At 42.5% G+C, this 20,034-nt stretch overlaps 1 protein-coding gene across 1 annotated transcript in view; it reads left to right on the forward strand.

The window, feature by feature from the left end:
* LOC147893220 (carboxyvinyl-carboxyphosphonate phosphorylmutase, chloroplastic-like) overlaps positions 1-13,090 on the forward strand; it is a 13,305-nt gene extending 215 nt beyond the window's left edge. The window contains exons 1-7 of the mRNA XM_087385554.1: positions 1-314; positions 796-869; positions 11,080-11,162; positions 11,261-11,285; positions 11,398-11,417; positions 11,659-11,814; positions 12,363-13,090. The exon at positions 1-314 is cut by the window's left edge and continues 215 nt beyond it. Coding sequence (XP_087241680.1) covers positions 1-314; positions 796-869; positions 11,080-11,162; positions 11,261-11,285; positions 11,398-11,417; positions 11,659-11,814; positions 12,363-12,728 — 1,038 coding nt within the window. The 3' untranslated portion in view covers positions 12,729-13,090. The remainder of the gene's footprint in view (positions 315-795; positions 870-11,079; positions 11,163-11,260; positions 11,286-11,397; positions 11,418-11,658; positions 11,815-12,362) is intronic.
* The last annotated feature ends 6,944 nt before the right edge of the window (positions 13,091-20,034 follow it).

A 20,034-nucleotide genomic window follows, 5' to 3' on the forward strand; every position in this document is an offset into this window, starting at 1 on the left:
ACACGAGTACCATTTCCTCAGCGCGAGCGTATCCATTCTATTGATGGGCTGTTCTGCATTGGTTCGCGGGTGCGCTCGGCAAGGTTGAGAAGCCCAAGGACTCACCGCCGCTTTCACGTCAAAGCTGGTCTCGCTACTAACGGAACTACCAGGGTTCACAAGCTTATAGAAGATAATGGGGTGGTCCTTATGCCTGGTTGCTATGATGCTTTGTCAGCAGCCATCGTTCAGAATGCAGGTTTTAGTGCGAGTTTTATTTCTGGATATGCTCTTTCCGCATCGCTTCTTGGCAAGCCGGACTTCGGTTTCTTAACGTAAGTGATGCATTTTCGTCTGATTTTGCGCATTCATTCTTCACGTCTGTGCATTAGGAACAAGTTAGAAGGCTTAACGGCTCTCACATTCAAAGAATTGATTACTTTACTACTTCAGCTTGGAGGGAGATTATACCTGCCGCATATGCTCATATTCATTGAAACGTTTCAGTTCACAACTGGGGCATTTCGGAACCTTGCCTCCTTTAAACTTTGCCATTCCTTAAAACTTCCCACGTGCGTGCATTCGACGAGGTCTCTCAGATGTTGACATTTATCTGTAGAGGTTTAGAGGAACATGCGAATAGAGTGGCTGGGTCTTTCAAACAATCATAGGAAACTAGCTTTGGGAATGGCTCAGCATGTATACTTTACAGTTTTCAGGTTTATCAATATTTTCAGTCGTCTTTTAAAGGAGAACTGGATCAATAGCACTCTGCTAGCCACACTTGGGTTTTGCTAAACTTGGGAAAATGTGCAGGCCACCTGAAATGGCTATGAATGCCCGGTTTATATGTGCAGCAGCTTCTCAAATACCTATCATTGCAGATGCAGGTATGGCTCTCTGCTTTCTGAATGTGCATGAATGTTCTGGCAGTGAAATGGCAGGCTAAAGCTTTTGGTTTATACTCATGAAATAAAAGCTTTCTTAGAAAGTCAATGGATGCAGTCTGCAGAACATTTCATTGATTTGTTTTGGTGATTTATATAAAGCATGCTAAAAGAAAGCTTGTTGACTTCAAGGATTAGTGCATCTGCATGGACCTGCCCATCCAGACGGAATTTTGGGGTCTAGTCTTGCTGCTATGGATGTGGGTGGCACTGGAGTCAGCACCCCAGTGGGGCCCTTCCTGGGAGGGCACCCAGCCAACTGGCCGGTTCGTCTTTCAGTAACAAGGCCAAGGAAGGCACCCCTAGCTACAAAGAAATTTCTAGTCTTCAGACATCCCAGCTGAGTGCTGGAAGAATGTTAGGACCTTGATTCATGGCATTTTATGGCAGGGTTGGTGGCAGACCGAAGTACAAGTTAGAGGAAGACTTCCAACTATTTGTTGTTTAGTCAGCTTGCAAATTCAATCATGGCTTGCACTTTCTAATGAAAATTGCAGTTGACTGGAAGGCCGGAAGGGCTTGATTGACAGTGCTAGGTGCAGTTCTAATAAAACATTTGGAAAATTCTTTGGTACAGGCTCTAAAAAGATAGTAAGTGATGTGGTTAAAACGTGTGAATATGTGCACTTGTTTTAATGCTTGGTGGCGCTCATTAGTCTGGTGTTTGCATTTTAGATGCAAAACTTGATATTTTGTCACGCTTTCAGTTGTAGGCTAAAATTTGGTATAAGCTGAATCACGGTGAGGCCTTTCTGATTGAGTGACACCTGTGGTGAGAATCAAACTTTGCAGAGGCATGATGCTCTTTCTGTCCTGACTTGCTGTTATATGTTATATCCTCATTTTTCTGCATTTAGCAGCCAGAAGCTTGCTCTGTAATAAGATGCTTGTAGAAAAATAGTTGGTAAACTAGAGCCTTATGGAGGAGCTGAGAAACATTGTAGGCCCACACCTTAGCTGGGTATTGTCCTGTCAGCTATCCTTTCTAAGCTCTTTTGTGTAGAAATGGATGTTTGGCAGGGAACTATTTTTGTTTGCACATGCAGTTGTAGCTTTGATGTAGAGAATGTACACCACGTTTTGATTGGCCTTCTCCTTTTTGTTAGGGCTGTTGTCTGCCCTTAACAACCAGAGTGTGGACAGTATGAAGGCTATTTGTATAAATGGATTCTTGTGTTGCAGGTGTGTGGATATGTGTGCTACGTATGTGAGAGCACAATACATATCCACACACACACACATTTTTGTGTGTTTGTAAGAAGCAGAGTATTCATTTAGAAAAATATACATTCATAGCTGTCCCAAAATGAGATAGCTACTACTCAAAACTATCAACAGTAGTAAAAGACTTCTAACTGGGCTAGAGGAAGGTCCCCAAGAGAATGTGCATCTTGGAGGGATCGATGCAAGGAGGAACGGAAGAAATGATAAACATTCAAGAAGGAGTGCTTGTATAGTCAGATGCTACGAACAAGATATAACGGCCACAAAGCCTAGTAATGGCACCAACAAAAAATTGATCATAATATGGCTTAGGGGCATATCTGTCAAACAACAAAAATTGCTTGCCAAAGGATGTCCCCTGAAAACGAGCATGAAGACCAGTGCTCAGCTTTGGAAGAAAATCATGAGTGGCAGGACAAGTTCAAAAAGAGGCTGCACAGGCTCCATGGGATACAAACACACAGGATGCTATGTGCCTGGTAGCCAATAAAGCCCTACCAAAGGTCGCCATAAGAAAACATGCTGCTTGAGAGGAAGCTTACTACCCCAGATGCGCAGTAGACAACCCTTCCACTAAGGAAAAGGCTTATTGAGATGCTATAGACAATTCCCATACTCTGGAATCCATGGCTGCGGCACTAAAAGATGATATGCATGCATGTATGCGCACTCGCACCCACACGGGGTTACATCTTCCACCACATTAGAAGATCCATCATGTTTTCCATGTTGATTATTGTTGCTGTCATTGATATGTTTTTGGATTAGCATTTCACTTCTCAAGTGCTATCCCTCCTCCTCCTACTCTGGTATTAATTTTTACTCTTTTGAGTCACACTAAGCACGATAGTGAGAAAGAACAATGAAAAAAGACTCCACTCTCTTCCATGGACTCTCTACTCACTTCCATGGGCTCAAAAACTAGAAATAGTGATGAAACTGTAATGAACCGATTTTCCGGGTTCATCTCTAAATCTCTAATTTCCCTCCATCCTACGACTCTATGGCTGATTTACAGGCCTTCCTATAGCTTTGAAGCTGTAGTAAGCACCCCCGTGACCTCTATGGTGGGCATTTCTTTCCCTATCCTATTCATTTCCTACTCTAGGCTGACCTACCTACATGCGTAGGACCTATCCTATGTGCCGGTACTATTCTTCCTATGAGACAGGAGCCTCCTTCCAATAGGAGGGGTGGAAGATGGTTTGTGACCATACGAGTGGTCACATCTCATTATGTGCCCCTCGATTCTCCCTAAGACCTAGGTTAACCTTTAGACCTTAGGTACTAGGGTTTCTAAGGTCCTTGACCCCTCTTCCTACACTTTAATTATTCTAATCCCCTTTTGCCCCTAGGCATTGACCTATAACTTAACATAACCCTTTTTCCTTCCTATCTCACTCAATATGTATCTGATTTCAGAGCCGTCTGAACAAACGTCCTTCTCTTGACTAATCCCATTGATTAGCATACTAATTTGGGTACTACTAGGTACTCATGTCATTGCATTCCCTCTTGCTTAATTTTTTTGCTGTCCTCAGCTAATAACTAAACAAGGTTTAGTTCCTATCATGAATAGTGTTTGTGAACTACATGCAGAATTAATCACTAGAAACTTTCTAGGGTGCCAGAATAACCCTTATCTCTTTTGTTTGTTATCTAACCCTCACCCTAACGCTTCTAATGCAACCCTAATCCCTTAGGTTCATTTTATCTTATGTGTTCATAATAATCAAAGAAAAGATAAGAATATTTATCTTTGTTAGCGCCCTATGGTTTTTCCTGTTGTCCTTTCTTTGGTGCACCTCATAGAACTTCTCCTGCAAAATAAACAAATGGTCTAGTCCCAAGTGACCAGCTTGTAGCATTCCTCTTGATATCTTCGAGTAATACGTTGAGTAATACATTGCCTTCAGTTTCAGTTTACCAGGCTGAAACGGATTAACAATTGGGTGGTAAGTCCAATTCTCAATCCATTACAATGTATTTTCCCATCATACTCTCAAAGAGACAATTTGTAACCTCCTTCAAGGATCCAAGTAAAGTGGCCTCCAAATGTGGAAAACCCTCACTCACTTTTGGGTACCCTCAATCTCTTAGTTACTCTTGATACTTTCAAAGTATCCTCTTAATTAACTCTTGGTACTTTTCAAAGTATGCTCTTGCTTAATTCTTGGTACTTTTCAAGTACCCTCTTGCTTAATGGTGCCACTATGAACAATATTTTCCTCTTTCTCACTTTTCTTTTCTTTTCCATCTCTTACTCTATAAAGTTTTACCTCTCCAACATAACATTTAAGCACATCATAGGTATCAATTTTCTAGGAACATTTTACTATACGTGTTTGTAATAACTATTGCAACTACATTCTCTTTCCTAGATTAATAATCCAATGTAGGTTGTCCAAAGATTGGACTTTTTCATGCAGAATAGCCAATAACTCCTTTATATAAGTGCTCTATTTTAATTCAAGACTTCGAAGCTTTCAGCTCTCAAAGGTTATAGTAGGCCTGTAGTAGCTACGCACCCCTACGAAAAATCTCATCTCATAAATGTTCTTGGGAGTGAGTCACTGTTTGACTATTTTGGTCTTCTTGGAATCCTCCATGATCCCTTTCATAGAGAAATTTCTCTCGACAGATTGTTGAAGAAGAGTATTCAAATGGCCTTCATTATCAATCCTATCCATCCCTTCCCTTGATGCTGTTACAAATAAATGAATTGCAGAAATTCAAATGAGAGAGTTCCTTCACTTAAGGCACAACATGATTTTTCGTTTAGAGGTGCCTAGTTCTAGATTCGCTTCAATGGTGACAGATTTGATTTGCAGCAGCCGATTCAATTTGCACTTGATTCGTTGAACAACGTCAAATGTGACCTCGGTCTTGGACCAGCGATTGCCATCTGTCAATTTGGTTGCTTCCGTCATTACACTTCGTTAAGTGTACCTTTAACCCTGCACTTCAATCTTAGTTGACCCAACCTCCGTTGATTGGATTCAACATTTAGTATTGGACCTCAACTTTGCTTGAACGCATTTGTTCCTTTGCTCTCGACCTTGTGTATTTGATCCTTGTAGATTTGCCTTTGCGCAATCTTTTCAAGCCTCTGAATTACGATAATCTTTTGCCACTCAACAAACCTTTATTTGGGGGTAAAACCCTGGCCATGCATCTGAGCAACGATAGGGTGGCATGGTGTCATGGTTGATCGTGGATGTGGGACATCATGGGGCTTCCAACACAGGGCTTTGTTTGCAACTATGCATTGCATACCTTAAGCTCCTTTAGTCGTTTGAGATTCCCTCGAAAGTCCTTCCACAATCCTTTGATTTCTTGCTTGGCTACGCCTCTTCTCATCAAAATCAGCCGATTCTGGATTGTCTTGACCTCCAACACTTGATTTCTTTGCTATATTCAAGGGAAGGCACTCGGGCTGCATTAACCCTCTCAAAGGCTTGGTATGCCGTTACGTGTAGCATCCATCTCGATTTGGACCTCATTTGGTTGTGTGTCTCAGTGTCGCTGGCTTCATGCTTCTTAGTTCCATTTGCGATGATCTCGGTCATGGTCTCGATCTAATTCTTGCCGTTGCAACAGTCGAAAAAATGTAATGAACCGATTTTCCGGGTCCATCTCTAAATCTTTAATTTCCCTGCATCCTACAACTCTATGGCTGATTTACAGGCCCTCCTATAGCTTTGAAGCTGTAGTAAGCGTGCCCGTGACCTCTATGGTGGGTATTTCTTTCCCTATCCTATTCATTTCCTACTCTAGGCTGACCTACCTATGTGCGTAGGACCTATCCTATGTGCCGGTACTATTCTTCCTATGAGACAAGAGCCTCCTTCCAATAGAAGGGGTGGAAGATGGGATGTGACCATATGAGTGGTCACATCTCATTATGTGCCCCTTCGATTCTCCCTAAGACCTAGGTTAACCTTTAGACCTTAGGTACTAGGGTTTCTAAGGTTCCTTGACCCCTCTTCCTACACTTTAATTATTCTAATCCCCTTTTGCCCCTAGGCATTGACCTATAACTTAACATAACCCTTTTTCCTTCCTATCTCACTCAATATGTCTCTGATTTTAGAGCCGTCTGAACGAACGTCCTTCTTTTGACTAATCCCATTGATTAGCATGCTAATTTGGGTACTACTAGGTATTCATGTCATTATAGGAACACTTCCTGTTGGGCCAAAAGAAGATCTCCAAGAGAATGTGCATCTTGGAGAGACTGATGCAAAGATGAACTTAGGAAATGATAAAATCCACCGAAGAGTTCCTGTACTGGTAAATGTTAAGGCCTATGATAAAATGACCACAATGCCCAATAGTGACACTACAAAAAAAACTGATCATAGTCTGGGGTAGGAGTATATCTACCAAACAACCAGAACTGCCTGCCAAAAGAGATCTTGGCAAAATGAGCATGAAGATAAACCCTAGTATGGGAAGAAAATCACGTGCAATGGGCAGGTTCAGATTAGATGCAGAACAGTCTTCTCGGATGCGAGTAGGCAGGGCAGGGCCAAAGAAGCCATACACCGGGCAGCCAATAAAGAACCCACCACTGAAGCACCTACCAAACAACACCACAAGAAAAGTCGCTGTCAGAGTGGTAATTTACTGCCCCAAATATTTCCAAAGACAAATCATCGACCAAGCAAGAGGTTTGTCAAGGTGCCAAAACAGATTCCCATGCTCCTGGATTCACGGGTATAGAAGCAACGTATGAAAAGCTTTTTGAGCGGAAAGATCCTCAAAAGAAAAATGAGAATAGCCCGGAAGACCCTGACCAAACTTTCAATCTATCAAACGAAGAGTAGTAAAGAGATAGGGAAAGGCTAGTGTGAATGGGGCATATAGACATGTGATGCATCCCCAAACAAAATTGTCTCCTGGCTGAGGAAAAGAAAGCGTGGAACCTTGATCATCCACAGCAGAAATACCCAAACGATGCAGGAAATACGCCTTCCTAGGCTGAAGATAGGCCAAAGGAGGAGTAAACAGACGGCTCCAATGGATGCTCTGCAGATGGAGGGTGTTCCTAGAATCTAAAGGATGGCCCGACCAATGCAAATGGTCTAGAAGCTGCTGCCAATCATGAATCAAGCGAGTAGAAAAGGGACAGCCAGGAATACGACCATGCAAATGCCAAATTTCAGATCAGAAATAGTGGGAATCCAATGATTAAAAGCATCTGCAGGAGAGAGCCAACCATATGGGAAAACATAATAGCCCATGACTAACGTTGCTCCAAAAAGAGCTCAAGAGCCGACGTCGCCTTTCGAGCCAATTTTCAGGTTGTATGCAGCTCAAGTCACAATCTAAGCAGGAGAGAGCCAACCATATGGGAAAGCATAATAGCCCATGACTGACATTGCTCCAAAATGAGCTCAAGAGCCGACGTCGCCTTGCGAGCCAATTTTCAGGTTGTATGCAGCTCAAATCACAATCTACGCAGGACTGTTTCGAAGCCAAAATTCTGTGGCTGTCTGCAAATCAAATCTCTTGGACTCTGTTCACTGATTTGTGGCGAATTGGTTTGGCTGAAGCAAGCTGAACTGATTCACAATCAATCTGCAGCTTTCTTGGTTGGATCTTTTGCGTTGAAAATCTTCCTTCTCCAAATCGCTACTGTCCTCTGGATGTCTCACGAGATTGGGATTCTGTTGCCGTTACTAGAATTTAGCGATAATGATAGAAAAAATCGATCCACAGGGATGAGTCCTTTTGAGTTAAATGATAGGTTTATACTAGATAATCCAGTAGTTAAATTTAAAGTTTAGATGAGATAATCAAGCAGGCAGCTATGGTTCCAATTGCCTGTTGCTGCGGATTATGTGATCTAGATGTGGGAGATGCAAGCTTTGCATAAAGCAAACATCTGTCAAACCATGGACAAAGTAAAAGACTTACGCGGACGAAAATAGAACTTTTAGAGGATTCGATGAAGGAGAGAGTTTTTCTTAGGATCCTTTCACATGCTGAGTCCTTAGTTACATGACAATACATTAAGTTATGATCATGATGTTGTGGGCCGTGATCAATTTTGAAAAGAAAAGGGCAAAAAGGTAGCAAGGTGCATCCTGAATTTCATGTTGCTTTGTTAAAATGAATTTTACAACCAATTGATTTTTTAATGGACGGAATTATGATGTTACAAGAACCGAAGCGTTTACCAGAAACGGAGAGCATTCCCAAACTTATCATTGACGACGAAGAGGGAAAGAATGTTTCGTTTTAGTTTGAATATAACATGACCTTGGATGGATCAGTTGACATAAGAGACCATAAGATGGTTTGATGCAACCTTGTTGAGTAAATTGTTGTACATATCAGTTTAGTTTCATGTATTAAACCACAGTATAGTTTAAGTTTGGTTTGTGAGCTATAGAGTCGAATTAATGGCCAAAGACCAGAACTGTCGAGGTGCTTGATGAGGGCTGCAAGGGGACTATAAGGTTCCTACGATTCCCTTATGCATGGGCATATCATCGTTATGTGAAATTTCCTAAGAGTGACTAACAAAACATGGCAATTAATTCTTATTCAATAGAGAGGTTACAAGGGTCCCTAAGGTAAGGCATAAGGTGGGCCACTTGGCAAGATGCCAAGTGGCATCCTAGGTCGTCTAGGGGTCATCACACGTAGGGGTAGAAGGATCTGGATACTATAAGTGTTCTCTACCCTCATTTGGATTGTGTGTGTATGCAGATGAGCTGACCTGCTACCGTGCGATGAATTTGGCTGGGTGGAGATCTCTCTTGCATACTTTTTTTGTTTTGATTGGTCAATTTGCGAGTTGGGTCTTGGGAAGTAGATTAGGCTTTGACATCAAGGTACGGTATCATAACTTGGGATGACTTTAACAAATAGATTGGAGAGCATTTTCTTTCTACAGATTTGAGTGAGAGAACATTTCTAGAGGGGGGTAGTTTTAAGTAGAAGATTGGAAAGTCCGTGACGGAAAGTATATGGATCATTGTTGGGCAACGTTGTTAGAAGTACAGGCATTTTGCCCTTTGACAGAAACTAAGCTGTCCAGGGAGTATGTGAGTGGGTTGTCACTGAGTATTTAGAAGGAGGTAACAATGAATTTAAAGAAGACAATTTCTTTGGCAAACTGCAAGGATAAGAGGAATGGTGAAGGGAGGGTTGGTATTGGATGTGATAGACCAGAGTTCATGAAGGACAGATAAATTTCAGTTTAACAAGCCTTGATCATTTTCAACCAAATTTTAGTAAAGGAGAATAATTTGTCAAATCAGCAAAAATCTCATGCCCACCTAGGAAGTGGATGAAGCCAGAGATGATTCAGAAATATAGAAAGGAAGGATTGTGCATTCAATAGGAGGGTGCACATAAGTTTTAGAATTGTCTGTTTTAGAAAACTGAATAGGAAAACAGATGGCATCTCGAAAAATTCAGCAACGGAGGGTACAAGGCAACAACATTTACTCATAACTGAGTTTTTATTGATACTTGATGACAGAATTTATATCAGTGTCTTCATTTTTATTCAGTTTATGAGGAGTTTTACAACAGCTCTATTCAATTGTTTTTGAGTTGTTTGTTAAGGAAACTTGCTTTGGTGACAGAGAGGTGATAGGCCTATCAAAAACTTACTATCACGATTGTAACTGATAGTCCTTGGGATACCGTGATAAAACAAAGATATGCTTTATAAATAGAATGGTGGCTTTGGGGAAGGCTGAGCTGCTGTAGATCTGCTGAACGTGCATTTGCTCCTGCTGGTGTAACCGCAGGTCTGCACAGAGTCGCCTAAGCTGCTGAAAGATTGGTGCTGGGAGCTGATGGTCAAGACTGTTAGAAAACCATGGTGGAGAGAGAAGAAAGGTAAAGAGTACTCAAGGGGGATGCAGGTGGAGCAACATGATGCAAGACAAAGAGGGATGTTCACACAATGTTTGAAGATCTTATACTTATTTTCATAAACCAAGTACATCGTTTTATACCTACAAGGGCACCCCCATCCACATCATTGCTGTCCTCAGCGATATCACCTTTACAAAGAGAGGCCAGGTGGCCAGAGTTAGTTGAAATTTTGAGTCGCCAATCCACCAATTCTGCATTAGCAGATCCTCCCCCTCGAGGCCCTTCAGATAACCCTTACCTTGTACCAAAAAGGGGAGAGGGACAGAAATAAAGAATGCACACACGTGCATGCATATCCCCACACCCACACCCACACCCACACCCACACGTAAAATGTTTACAAACTCAAGTGAAAGTGAATGCACATAAAATGTTTAGAGACTCCAGTGAATGTTGCCCAACGAGGCGCCCTTGTGGTGTGAATAGGTTTATGTAGCCTTGGAGATTTATGACCTCTGGCTCTCTTGACTCTGACTGGATCTCTAAATTTCCCTTCAAATCTGTCACTCTAATGAGTCTTCTTTTGATCTCCTATGAATATCTGAAAACATAGGAGGGGCCAATTTGTCCTGATACCAGAAAGGATTGCTCTGATTAATCAATGCAATTCTTGGTTTTACCCAATAGGCAAGCTGCCGGCACACCCTGCTTCTGGAACCTGGCTTGATGCAAACTGTTGGAGTGGTCCCCTTCACCCTCTCATGCTCTATTTTGTTCACGGTAGGCTCATGTAAACGACAATAGGCCATATACACAGTACACGTAGTTTGCACAGATATGGATGCTCACGTAGAGACACAGAGGCATATGTCAACAGGGGTCCCTCACGCCAGAAATGGATTGCTCTGAATGGTTAAGGCAATTGTTGTTGGACTCAGAGGCTATCTGGTGGTGATCTTGATACAGACTGTTGGATGCTCCTTTCTGCATACCGTAGAGTTCATTTTAAACAGCATAATATGATAGGAGGCAGGATTGTCTTGTTTGGTTAGAAAGTAATTTAAGTTTCTTTATCACTTTAATACAGACACAGGGGGCGGGAACGCCCTGAATGTGCAGAGGACTGTCAAAGACTTAATAGCTGCTGGGGCAGCAGGCTGTTTTCTTGAGGTATGATGCTGAATCCCTCAAGAATGTTGGAAGGCACCTAGCATGATTTATAGTCATAAATTCATCTGAGCAGAACTTGTTTGTTACGATGTATTCAGGATCAAGTCTGGCCCAAGAAATGTGGTATGTGCAAATATAAGTTTTAAGTCATTTTTCTGTTTTGGTGCTGTGAATCAAAAGTTTGACTCTGAACTAATGTAGTTGTTCCTGTCATGTCTCTATGATGGTTTGTAAGGCCATATGCGTGGAAAGCAGGTAATGTGCACTCGCCCTATCTTCACAGCCTTTGTACTATATGTTCAGAATTATAAATTTTGTTTCACTCAACAAATTTTGGTAGATCCTTCTGGTTACATATCAATTAGAAGCCGATGTACTTTTTCTTTTGAAGAATGGTTGTGATGGCATCATGCCATTTCCATGCAATGTATTTAAATTTCTGAAAAGGATCATCTTTGCAATCTTAGATTTTACTTGAAATTGCTTGCATACACAGGTGATTCCAGCACAAGAGCATGCACAAAAGATAGCAGCAGCACGTGATGCGATAGGCAATAATGATTTCTTCTTGGTTGCGAGGACAGATGCTCGTGCTACCTCAGCAAAGAATGGTTTAGAGGAGGCTATAGCACGTGCAAACCTCTACATGGAAGTAGGTATCAAGTAGTGGGGAGCTTGTGCTTTGTACAGTTTCAGTTACAGCACCGTTTTTCTTTTTCGATTTTCAGTTTTTGGTGGGAAGTTGGGGAAGGGGGTCAATGGTAGTACGTCTGTAATTTAAGAATGATGTTCATCATTCTTAGGCATCTGTATGGTAACAAAACCTCTAAAGATCTAATTTTCTCTTCATTTTTCTCAAGTAGTTACCTCGGATTGGCTGGATTTGTCTAATTTGGCTGATGGGAAAAGGAACCTGTGGCAAGTAGGGTGAAGCATGTAGGAAGTGAGGGAGAGCAGAAGGTCATGGGAGCTTTTAGAGGCTGTACAAAATGCAGCAAGGAGGCGGCGAGGAGGGAGAAGGGGCTGAGCAGCAGGATGGGGTACTTGCAAGCAGGAAGAGGCCAGTAGAGGGGGACTGAGAGGAGCGGGTGACCTGGATGGAGAGGAGCAAGGGGGAGGGGGTTGATAGCTTAGTATTTTAACTGATTATTCTCTTGTGCAGAGCTGTTGATTTCTTCATTTTCTGTCTAATTTTTGAAGGCCGGTGCTGATGCGAGTTTCGTGGAAGCCCCCCGTGATGATGAGGAGCTAAAGGAGATTGGCAAGAGAACAAACGGGTACAGAGTTTGCAATATGCTTGAAGGTGGGGTCACTCCGCTCCACACACCTGAAGAGTTGAGAGAGATGGGCTTTCACCTTATTGTGCATCCTCTTACAACATTGTATGCAACAGCCCGTGCTTTAATAGATCTTACTAATTCTCTTAAGGAGAAGGGCACAACAAGGGATGATCTGAATAAACTAGCAACTTTTGAAGAATTCAACAAGCTCATGAACTTGGAATCTTGGTTTGAGCTGGAAACACGGTACTCTCCAACTAGAAGTAGTGTCACAACATATCACTGACAGGACATTGCAGAGTTAGGTTACATGTTCGTATGCAGAGACACGGAGTTTTCTCTTCCACTTGGGAACCGTATATGCTGCATATGAATGCGGAACTTTTTAATGGATTGCTGATATCTTGTGAGATCTTTATTATCTGACAGGATGAGATAGCTCATCGGTGACAGGTTTGATTTATAGAGATCTTTTGATTTGTCAAGCTGCCAGCTTGTCCTGGCACCACTATGATACAAAGATTTAAATTAAAGACAATGTCGGCAACATTTATCTGACAACACAAATCCTTTATTCTGTCAGTCTCTCCTGTATGTTGTGAAACAGGGACTACTTTCTCACGTATCTTTCTTGTGACAATTGAGTATTATCATGGACTTTTTTTGTTAATCAATGGATTGCAAATGGAATGTCTGATTTTTTTGGTTTGATCTTTTTAATATAATCATGTTCTCTTTCTTACAGCTTTTCATCATTTGCAATGTGCTGAGATTATATTGATTGTGCTATAGTAGTTTCCAGTAAAGCACTGTCTGATCTATTTGCAGGAGATATAAATTATGGATACTCTAGTTATCGCTTGATCTCTCCTTATTCTTAGTCTTTTTTTTTTCTGTTTAATTGCACAAGTAGTGCCTCCTTGCATATGGAATTGCACATAGCATACGAGCCTTATGTAGAGTGTATGGTTTAATTTAACTTGACATGACTTTTCACCTAAGCAACCTTACTGTTAAAAACTACATCTGGAAATTCACAAAAGGAGAACCCAATTCAACACTAGAGCACTCTCAAAGATAATTCACAATGGAGCTTCAAAAACATTTTAGCAAAAGGTTGAGGACATATATACACATTGTTGAAGGATGGTCTTTATTAATGCTTCAAATCCACAAATAAATCCAAGCCTTGGGAGAAAATAACACCTTAATTGTGTAATAGATTGCATTGTCTTGCTGCAAGAAAACTTTAGTATAAGGACTGCCCTTTTTAAACACATTCTTAATTTTTTGTACTTATTAAAAGGCACTTTTTATCAATGACATGCCATTTTAGGTTGAGATTTCATAATATGCTTGGCTTAATGATCCATACAAAGTCTTTGGAAGTATTTCTTGAGGGGTGTCCTAAAGAACTCAACCACATTGCTTTCATTGCATACTTACCCATAACTTATGTATACTTATGAATATGGTACCTCAAGTGAGGCGAAGCCGACATTCTCTTTTGAGAGTACAGGGGATGTTCTTTTGTATGCCTCAAGGTTTATCTATGGGCTCGTATTGAAATTACTATGGGTGCCTTGCTCGATGGTGAGTGTAATCTGGGAACACTTGCACAAAAACTATCCAATACAATGCATCGAAAGATGTTCTTTGGGTGTCTTGGATTTAAATATAGCATTCTTTTGAAATCACGCCCGCACGTGCATGCGTGTGCGTTGCGTGTGCACATACAGACATGCATGCCCATATGTCGAGAGACATCCTTGAGACCACGATCGCCCATGTGAGAACACATGGATATTTGTTTCCTCAAGATAGACTTTGACATAGTTTATGATATGTCGGATTGGGATTTCATTCTCCTCTTCCTTAAAGACATGGGTTTTGGCACGCACTTTAATAATGACATAGACATCTTTTTTTCACCACGTATGCGATACGGCAAGCGTCATCGCTAGGCACCAACCAGATTTGAATAGCCCTTCGATGAAGTTGTGGGCCAACCCAGGGCTTAGCACTCAATTTTGGAGAGGTGACTTTATGATATGGAAGCCCAGTTCACTAGGCAAGATGGCACTGTAAAAAGTTTGGGTTCACATGCTTTATGATTGCTTCTGGCCTTGGCTTGAGTGTTGGCCATTGCATAGATGAGTGGGACACGTTTGGATATAGAGGACAACTTACGTGCATTCAAAGTGTAGACATGGATTCATACCACCTGCTAATTTCAGGGTTGATGGATTCAGTTGCAACTTGTTATGGAACCTCAATGACATGACTACCGGACCCATGCTTGCAGGAGCTGATCTTTCTTTATTCTCTGTAGATGGAGACTGTAGTGAACCAGAATTTCTGCTTTCGTGCTTCCCTAAGTATGAAGATTGCACAGAAATGCCAATTTTTTCCTACCCGCACATCACTCTCTTCATGTTAGATGCTAGGAGGTAGTTGAAGGAGGGCATGCCACCAGCAACCCCTTTGAGTGATATTTGGGAAGCTTACAAGACCGCTATGAATTTGCGTACCCAAAACTATGACACCCGGCCATTCAACCACTAGTCCAGCAAGCATGGGTTGTCTTGGGAGTACCCACACCACCAAAAATGGAATTGAGAGCTTGATGATGCAACGTCGGTGAAAAGTCCCAAGACACCCACGGGATCTGTGACACATGATGCAACTCTTTCATCCTCAAGTGTCTCTTGAGTTGTAGTATTTTGCTTTTCTAACCACTAGAGAGCAGCAGATTGTGTGGAGCAACTACTCTTACTGTAGATGTAATGTAGTTAGAATAACTATCATAGCTAGGTGGATAAAATATACACTTGTTTGATTTATCATGTATACTTTTCAACATGGTCTCTATGGAGGTGCTAATGTTGAAAATTCTCGATGTCTTGATGATTGAGTTGTGAATGGTGTATCCCTTCCTAATATTGTTCATAAAATTTTTTCTAAGTGCAAGCTATTTGTGGTTGAAACTTTCTTGCAACTATTTGTCTCATTTTGGATTATCAACATTTTACAGAGAAAGAAGGGGGTTGTTTGGATTCTCGTTGCTACCATTTCAAGGAGGCATAAATTAGGTGTAGGTATTATTATGCCCTAGACTCTGCACAGAAACTAGGGAGGGAAGATTCTTTGTTTTGTCTATGTTAGGTGCACTAGGGCCTGAAGAAATCATTAGACTTTGGTAGCACAATGATTTCATAATCATGTAATCACACTTTTTTGGTTTAATATCAAGCATTAACACATGAATGTGATCTTGACATTTTTCATAACATAACATGTTTTTTGGTGAGCTGGTAACCTAGTAGCTTGTGTCATGAGAGTCTCTTGATCTCCCGTTGGACCCCTTCGCTCTCGGTCTCCCACATAATCTCAGAGAGGAGGGTGCGGATCCTCTACCATCAAGCGAGAACCTTCAACCTTCCATCATTCATTAGGAAAGAGTCCGCTGATGTGGGTGACTCCAACATAATACCAAGCGATAGGATGACGTGGGTGACTCCAAGATGATACCAAAGTGGCCACCAATCGAAGAATACTCTTATGCTCCTGTTGTAAACCTGGGAACCTCCAATGTGGCAGGAATGTGCTATTGAAGATCCATGCTATCTATAGTGAAGCAGGACATGAAGAAAACCAACTGTGAACCTCCACTGCTACCTGAATGTAAAGCAGAATAGAACAATTCCTCCTCCATAGAATTCAAACATGCCGCTCAACTTGCCAACACCTTTTGGGGGCCCTTGTGGGCTTCTGCATCCCTTGCAAACGTTGTTCCTTCTCAAAGATTCAATTGGTGCACTAGAACTTGCAAGGCCCAACTGGGGCCCCTAAGAGCTTCCCACGGAGGCTGAAGGACAACTAGTGAGGTGCAGGCAAAGGGCTGCAAGCCCATTGGCCCCTCTACTCACCTCGACTTTGCCCTATCCAAAATGAGACGAAAGAAAGTTTCAACCACAAATAGCTTGCACTTAGAATAAATTCTCTGCACAATATTAGGAAGGGATATGCCATTCATGACTCACAATAAAAAGATGAATATTTGCAAAATGAGAATCCATCCACCATGAATACCAATGATTCTATTGGGTACAACAACCGCCTTATCATGATCCTTAATTATAACAGTCCCCAGAACCAAGACATAGCTTGAGAAATCTGTGATCAAGACATCCAGAATTTTCAACATTAGCACCTCCATAGAGACCATGTTGAAAAGTATACATGACAAATCAAAAAAGTGCATATTTTATCCACCTAGCTATGATAGTTATTCTAACTACAGTACATCTGCAGTAAGAGTAGTTGCTCCACACAATCTGCTGCTCTCTAGTGGTTAGAAAAGCAAAATACTACAACTCAAGAGACACTTGAGGATGAAAGAGTTGCATCATGTGTCACAGATCCCGTGGGTGTCCTGGGACTTTTCACCGACATTGCATCATCAAGCAATCAATTCCATTTTTGGTGGTGTGGCTACTCCCAAGACAACCCATGCTTGTTGGACTAGTGGTTAAATGGCCGGGTGTCATAGCTTGTCCACAGTGCCTTAGATGACCTAGGCAATGTGGGAAGAACATGTTTTGTGTAATGTGTGATAAACTCAGGATTGTCACATGATGTGGTAATGTTTACATTAGAATCCAGGCAGGCTTAGTCATGGACACCATTAAAAAATCTCGGGTGCATGAGGGAGCGGATTAAAGCACCTGAGCTCCTTCTAAGGGTGGAATAGCATCCCTTATGGCTGCTGGAATGCACTTAGAGGTGGTGCCAGGGGAAGCCACCTTTTGACCTATGGCAAAGTCATGAAAGGTATCCTCTAACATGCCGAATAGCTCATCCTTAGTGGCTTGGGAGTTGAGCTTCTGGGCAACAAATTCATAGTAGCCTTGTAAGCTTTCTTATCACTTGAAGGAGTTGCTAGTGGCATGCCCTCCTTCGGCTGCCTCCTAGCATCTAACATGAAGAGAGTGACGTGAGGGTAGGAAAAAATTGACACTTCTGTGCAATCTTTACACTCAGGTGAGCACGAAAGCAGAAATTCTGGTTCACTACAGTCTCCATCTACGCCAATTGATGATGATGATGATGATGATAGTGTGGCTATGTCCTCATCAGATCCATGTTGTATCATGACTCTATCCTTGCCCTCATCTATTCCTAAGGAATCCTCTCTACTCTTTCTAGTCTTGGGACCTTTCTTTTTAGGCTGAGGGGTACTTTCCTTGGTCTCAAGCTTCTTGCCATCCTGTAGGGCTTTGGCTTGGAGCTAGGTCAACACATTCAAGGGAAATGTCAGTATGTGGCCTCTTTGGATACCCAATAGGTTGAGGCTAGTAACTATGGGAGAGGTAGAAGTTATCGGCCTCCTAGTAGGACAGTCCTTGAACAATTGGTCAATGTTGCATTTATCACATGAGCTAGTGATTGGGGTTTGCGGTGATGCGGTTAACAATGCTAGAATCGATGCAAGGTGCCTGTTAGGGCAATCAGCCACTCTATGATTTTCTTGACAATGGTAGCATTGCATTGGGATAGGTGGGGTCACTGTGGGTATTCCAATTGTCTATGTGGGCCATTACATGTATAACATTGCAATGGTGGTTGCCTGACAAGGCTATTGATGTCTCACCCAGAGTTGGAAGGTTGCACTTTGGTAGACAGGGATTGGTCTCTTCTCCTGCATGATATAGAAGTATGGCTCTATGCATCCATCATCATGTTGGGGGTAATCCCCTCCCATGGACTCCACTTCGTACCTTTCCCAGTCTTCCTCTCTATGAGAACCTGATTGACCAAGGTTGTTTGAGGGGCTGGTGGTTGTGGAGGCAAGATAGGTGGTGGGAGGGGCATGTCAAAATCTCTAAACATTCTTCTTGATGACGCGATCCCTACTTTTGTCCCATACCCATGGCCCATGTATGTGCATTGGGAGTTGGTAGTGCTATAGCTGTTGTTGCTTAGGTGGATATTGAATTGGGTTTTGGGGCCTTGGATACCAGCATTAAGCCATGTCATGGCTCCTGTACCTTCGACAATGCTCACAATAAAGGGACTGCCTAGATCAAGATGTAGCTCCGTAGTTCCTCCATGGTCATGTTAGCTACTGTGTTCTTAAGCCATTTTTGGTCATTTGCCCTCATAGCACTAATGGGAAGAGAAGTGGTGGAAGGGGAAACCATGGATGCCACATCATTGACTTCAGCTTCCTTCATGTTATCGCTCAAGTGGATCACGAGCTTGCAACACAATGTAAAGGATGTGGGGTTTTCAAGAGAAGGTTGTCGTGCAACTATTTTCTCTTAACACCCAAAATAAATCGAGGAAACAACTTTGTGTTGCTCAACCTTTCATTTGGTTCACAGCGGGGGAATTGAGATGTTTAATCTTTGTGATATATTCCCACATGCTCTCACCCTTGTCCTAACTGACATTATAGAGTTGCGTGATTGGGCTCCATTTATGTTCACTAGGAGAAAACCCTAAGATAAATGTTTTCCTTAGGTTAGTGAAGGTGACCATTTTGGTGAGACCTAAGGCTCTAAACCATTGGTCCGCTTTCGAATCTAGTGTGAGCCTGAATGCTCCCACTTTGGTGAGGTCATCAACATCACCAAAATTGTCGCAAACCTGCTCAAATTGTTCCATGTGTTGGATCGGATCTCTTGTACCTAAGAACTTGGGAGCTAGGTTGGCTATGTTATGGGGCCGAATCTTGGAGCTAGAATGCTCCCTATGTCCTGATGGTGCTATGACTGCTCCCCTTCCTAAAGCCTTTGTCCCTATCCCTAAGGCTTCAAGTGCTTGTGTGAGTTTTATCAAACCCTGTGGAGGGGGATAAGGGGGGTAATACCTTGGTAGGGGACTGTAATATCCTCTTGGGTCCATGTAACATGTAGGACCGTACCCCGGGGGTGGTCCTTACATTCTGAAAGGTGACTTGGGACAGGAGGGGTGAGTGACCCTGGCCCTCTAACATTGGGATCTCTTGGGGGTGAGGGTGGGACCCTGGGGCCCACTGGTGGATGAACTGTCGTAGTTACTCCCTGCACTTGGTTCATAGGAATTGTTGACACCACAGGGGGTGCCTATGCCATTTGAGCATTCATAGTGGTAGGTGGCTTCCACATGGTTTCTCCCTCTCTTAAGTCAAATCGTGGGGTAGGTGAGGATTGTGTGGTCACCCCCTCATCGGTCTCACGAGTAAAATCTAGAGGTTGCCCAGGGAATAATGGGTAATACAGTGCCTGCCACTCCTATCTGACGATTTTGTGTAATAACAGGTCATGGGCCCGGGTGCAATGCATCACCCCCATACTCTTCTGGTTGGAATTGCGATGGAGCATGGGTCATCCATGGATTGGGTTGGGAGCCTCTCGGATCATATTGAGGCATGGGTGCCTCTGGGCATGGGCCATAGGGATTTTCCCAAGTGGAAGTCCCAACCAAGGTTGTGTAGGTATGTAAGACCCAAAAGGTCCTAGTTCCGGCATGTAACCCTGTGGATTCGGGTAATCAAACTGGGTACGTGTTGGCTGCCCTTGGGTTTCAAGGCATTCGTCTCTTAGAGT

The sequence above is a fragment of the Dipteris shenzhenensis genome, chromosome 15 (genome assembly GCF_047967505.1).
Source record: "Dipteris shenzhenensis isolate YYH24624 ecotype China chromosome 15, Dip_SZ_1.0, whole genome shotgun sequence".
Taxonomy (NCBI): domain Eukaryota; kingdom Viridiplantae; phylum Streptophyta; class Polypodiopsida; order Gleicheniales; family Dipteridaceae; genus Dipteris; species Dipteris shenzhenensis.